Raw genomic sequence first — 4753 nt, forward strand, 5'->3', positions numbered from 1 at the left:
TAACTCAAAAAACTTACAAGCCCTCCTGGGTCTTTATGCTAAAGCCTAGTTCACAAGGATTATAGAAACCAAAGCTGCAGCCCAGTCCCCAGGAAGAAAAGTTTCTATTGGGACCTAGGTAGTGGGTGGTAGGCTCAGCACCCACACAAAGGGCTGAAGATAGTAGGGTGAGGCTTGGGAGTTGGCTAAGGTACAGGGCTTAGACAGTGGGTGCCGCTGGGAGGAGGGGGGAAATGGTGACCAGGTACCCAGCAGGAAGAGCTGGGTAAGTATAAGTGTGAGAAGGAAGCAGAACACGGCCCTGGGAGGTGGATGGATGTTCCCCCAAGGCTCTGAGGTTGGGGCAGAGGTCTCAGGTCATGTCTTGACATCCAGCAAGGGCATCCGCTTGTGCTGGTAGCTGCTCTGCCAGCCATGTACCACCTGTTGGGGGCAGGGAGGAAGACCACACCACAAGGCTGGGCTCTGGCTCCTTGGAGTCCACAGCATTTGGAGGAGGCATTCCTAGTTAGAGCCCCAGTGGGGAGGACAGCAGGCTATGGTTTCAGTACAGAGGTCCCCTAACCCTGGAGTGCTCACCTTGGGGTCTCCCACATCTGAGAGTAGCTCCTGCTCAGCCTCATGCAGCTCCTCAGCAGGGTCATAGCTGTACATGGGGAGCAGGTGATGGCGAAGACGGTCCACCCTGGGGAGGAACAAGGGGGCTCAGCCCAGGTATCCTTGACTGCCTGGTCTCCACTCCTGATTCTGTAAAGAGGCTTCTCCCCAGTAAAGAAACAGACTGGCAAGGGAAACGTTTCAAGCTTGTAGCAGGATGGCTGAGGGACCCCCTAACGTGCTCAGAGAACTTGGATCCTACTGGAAGAAACTTCAGCAGAACGCAGGTGGAGTTGGGGGTAGTGGAATACTTACCGTTGCTTCTTCTGTACATACATCACCTGGAACAGAGACAGCACTGTGGAGGCTGCTGAGCCTGTGAAGGCCCACCACAGCCAAACGGGACCCACCTCCACCCCCTTCACAGAACAGCTGAGACTGTGCAGACCAGATCAGGCCCACCCAGACCCTACTGTAGCAAGGGTGTGTATGTGTGTATGTGGGGGTTCCTTACCACAGCCACCACCACCCCGACCAGGGTGATGAGGAAGAAAGGCCCCAATACATAGCCCACCATGGAGTCGCTGTTGGCCTGGGGGGCATTAGGTACTGTGGTGTTACTCATGACATCCGCAGGTGGAGGGCTGAGTGGTCAGCATGGGCAGTGGTACTTCGGGAGGGCGCCTCCAGTGGGCTCCCTGGGGAGGAGGAAGGGAGGTTATCAGCTGCACCCTGGGTGACATCCTGACTGGATCACTCCCTCAGAGCTGGAGATCTCAGGTCAAACACTGGGAGGAAGATCCTCCAGGTAAATGTACTGGGTATAATCCTCCCCAGGTCCTGATCAGCTCCCATCCCTAAATCAGGGTGGGGCCCAGGTCAGATGCTGGCCAAACATTTACAAGTTTCAACTTTGGGGAAAGATTAGGTGCCTCCTAGTCGTTAGGAGGTGCATTGGGTTGTCAGCACCTATTTAGTGGAACAAAATGGAGATACTAGGTTAAGACAGGAGCACCCTGCGCTGCAACCTAGGGGTGATGTGGGAGCATTTGAAGGAGCCAGTGTCCATCCTGGTCCAATCTCCTTCAGACTATGGGCCTCATGGACGGGCTCTATCCTTAGTGTCACCTCAGACATACAGGCCGCACATCCACTCCCCTATCGGTCTCATGTGCCAAGGTGGACGCAGTGGGTAAAACTGGTTTGTATCTAAGGGATGATGTCACCTCCCTTCGGTTTCCAACCGGGACTCCGCCCAGGTCCCTCCTCTCGGCCAGTGCTGACAGGCGGAGGTGGAGAGGGTCAGCCTCCACCGACAGAAACAAGATTATCCTACGGCGGCTGCACGTAGATGGCCCAAGGCCCCGGACCCGGGTTCGCCTGGGTCTCCATCAGAGAGCGAGGTATGAGCTACCTATCCCCGTGTGGCACGGGGACCGGGCTTGGCATACCCAGTCGCATGCTCACCGTCCCAGGTCGAGGGGGCATGCCAGGGTGGGGAGGGCGTCAGGCCGCTTCTAGGATGCGGGCCACCAACGACAGACAGGAGGTAGTTTCCACGGCGCTGGGAGGCTCAGCCCAGGGGTGGGGTAATGTTGGGGGATCGCGGAGAGGCCGCCCTGCGCCTGGACATCTTGGAATCCCGGCACCCCGAGGCGTGGACCCGTGCCGGCGCTCTGCTGCCCAGCGGCCATGCCTTACCTCCCACCGCTGCAGCCCGGACAGGAACGCCCTCGGTTGGCTCCGGGACTCCGGAAGAGCCGGCAGGCGCGTGATCAAAGGACCCGGGGAAATGGGCGGGGCCGGAGCCTACTGGAGCCGCCAATCTGGAGGCGAGAGGTGGGCGGTGCGAGGGCAAGGGCGACCAGGCTTGCAAAGCCTTTCCCGTGGCGGCAGAGGGCAGCCGAAGGCTGTGCAGCTGGGGGAGGAGAGCGCTGGGCTCGGCGCTCGCACGCCTTCCCGGCATTCCCCAGGTCAGCACCGTGAGCAACTTAGCTCCCGAGCTCGGAAACTGGGAGGTAGTTGGGCGTCTGCCCTACTCCCTACTCACCCCATTTGTTGGGTCCCACATGTAGTGTCATGACATGTTCTAACATCCAGCCCACATGGCCTCCATTAGTGTTTGTTTCCCTTGACCTGTGTTCACGGGTAGAAGCAGCAGGCCTGGGTGCGCTCCTGCCAAGCTGTGGGATCTCAAACCCACCCACCCTCTCGCGCCTCAGTTTTAACTTCTGCAAAACAGGCTGTTGTGAAGACTAAATGATGACCTGGCTAAGGAGTCTAGCACATAGTATGCCCTGAATGTTAAGTTCTTCCTGTTAACCTCTTTCCAGAATACACATGGAGCAGCGGGGCGAGGTCCCTCTATGTCACAGGCAACTTGGTAAATTGATAAACTTGGGTAAGAGTTTACGTGGTCTGATCTTTAAAATGGCACACTTAGTGGAGAAATCTGAATAAGACTGGTGGAGTTCACCAACATCAATATCCAGGTTGTGATTATCATAGTTTTGGCAAATGTTATCAAGGAGTAAGCTAAACAAGGGTACAAGGGATATCTGTATTATTTCTTACAACTGCAAGTGAATCTAGTTACCTGAAACATAATATATGTGTGTACTACATATAAGTTTGTGTGTGTTTGTGTATACACAGTTCTGGCAGCTGAACCAGGTTAAAGCCCTCCTGGGTCATCAGGTAATGAATGGGGAAAGGGTATGACCTAGGTCACCCTATTCTTGATTCTTACCAGAGGAACCCTTAAGGGCATGTGTAAGGTTCTGGGAGCCAGGCCCTGCTAGCTAAAGGTGACCAATGATGGGATGTAGAGAGTCTGGCCTTAGGTTTTCTCAGGCCCTTATAGAGAAGGCTGGATGAAGGTAAGTCTGATAGAGCTAACCCAACTGGAAATCAGAGGGCAGATAGGAACTTCAATCTATTGCCTCCAGACAGTGCCACGTAACTGATGGGGATTAGGAATAGAGGGAAAGGAATGAAAGAAATGCCTAAACCTGAAAGCTCCAGGGGAGCTCCTTGTGCTCTAATGCTTTTGAGTCTAAAGAATACAGAAACTGTCCACCCTAGTCTTCTGGCAGACCTAGGTCTGCTTCACCCTGCAAGAAAGTCAGAAGCATATTCTGAACTGAATGCAAATAAAAACAGCAAATCAGAATTTGGGCTCTGTGCCTGTAACTCAGCAACTAGGGCACCAGCCACATACACTGGAGCTGGCAGATTGGAATCTAGCCCTGGCCTGCTAAACAACAATGACAACCACAACAAAAAATAGCTGAGTGTTGTGGCGGGCGCCTGTAGTCCCAGCTCTTTGGGAGGCTGAGGCAAGAGAATTGCTTAAGCCCAACAGTTTGAGTTTGCTGTGAGCTGTGAGGTCATTGCACTCTACTGAGGGCAACAAAGTGAGACTCTGTCTTAAAAAAAAAAAAAAATCAGAATTTGTGGGAAGCCTCTAAAATGGAGAGGAATTTTTACTTTTTATTTTATTTTTTGAGACAGAGCCTCAAGCTGCCCCCCTGGGTAGAGTGCTGTGGCATCACAGCTCACAGCAACCTCCAACTCCTGGGCGCAGGTGAGTCTCCTGCCTTTGCCTCCCAAGTAGCTGGGGACCACAGGCCCCTGCCACAACACCTGGCTATTTTTTTTGGTTGCAGCCATCATTGTTGTTTGGCCAGCCTGGGCTGGATTTGAACCTGCCACCTTAGGTGTATGTGGCTGGCGCCTTAGCCACTTGAGCCACAGGCGCTGAGCCGAGAGGAATTTTTAGGACTAAATGCCTCTATTTAAGAAAAAGAAAGAAAGGTCTCATGTCAGTGACCTCAGCTACTACTTAACACCAAAATATGGGCTGGATGTAGGGGTTCATGCCTATAATCCTAGCATTTTGGAAGGCTAAGGTAGGAGGATCACTTGAGCCTAGTAGACCAGTGTGGGCAACATAGACTCTGTCTCTACCAAAAACTAAAAGGAAATAAGAGTGTTGCCTGTGGCTCAGTGAATAGGTGCCAGACCCATATACTGAGGGTGGTGGGTTCGAACCTGACCCCAGCCAAACTGCAACAAAAATATAGCCAGGCATTGTGGCGGGTGCCTGTAGTCTCGGCTGCTTGGGAGGCTGAGGCAGGAGAATTGCCTAAGCCCA

At 53.6% G+C, this 4753-nt stretch overlaps 1 protein-coding gene across 2 annotated transcripts; it reads right to left on the reverse strand.

The window, feature by feature from the left end:
• Nucleotides 1-661: 661 nt before the first annotated feature.
• LOC111725077 lies at nt 662-2827 on the reverse strand. 2 transcript variants are annotated; one of them, XR_002773231.1, is made up of 2 exons: nt 2065-2827; nt 662-1295 (listed from the first exon to the last, which is right to left on the reverse strand). XR_002773231.1 is itself a non-coding variant. In XM_023512859.1 (2 exons), exons 1-2 carry the CDS (start codon nt 2561-2563, stop codon nt 1219-1221), a joined length of 342 nt encoding a protein of 113 aa, XP_023368627.1. In that variant the 5' UTR covers nt 2564-2827; the 3' UTR covers nt 662-1218. The 2 variants fall into 2 exon arrangements, 1 of the variants encoding a protein (XP_023368627.1); XM_023512859.1 differs by having other exon boundaries at nt 2299-2827.
• Nucleotides 2828-4753: the final 1926 nt, after the last annotated feature.

This window comes from Otolemur garnettii, unplaced genomic scaffold (genome assembly GCF_000181295.1).
Source record: "Otolemur garnettii isolate 467f Iridium unplaced genomic scaffold, OtoGar3 scaffold00031, whole genome shotgun sequence".
NCBI classification, from domain to species: Eukaryota; Metazoa; Chordata; class Mammalia; order Primates; family Galagidae; genus Otolemur; species Otolemur garnettii.

What these genes read in the sequence shown, in the direction of transcription:
- LOC111725077 (XM_023512859.1), bottom strand. Translation starts at nt 2,563, where the DNA reads ATGCCGGGAAGGCGTGCGAGCGCCGAGCCCAGCGCTCTCCTCCCCCAG. An exon ending in CCGGGCTGCAGCGGTGGGAG is followed by an intron (nt 1,296 to 2,298) that starts GTAAGGCATGGC and finishes CCTCCTCCCCAG; the next exon opens with GGAGCCCACTGGAGGCGCCC.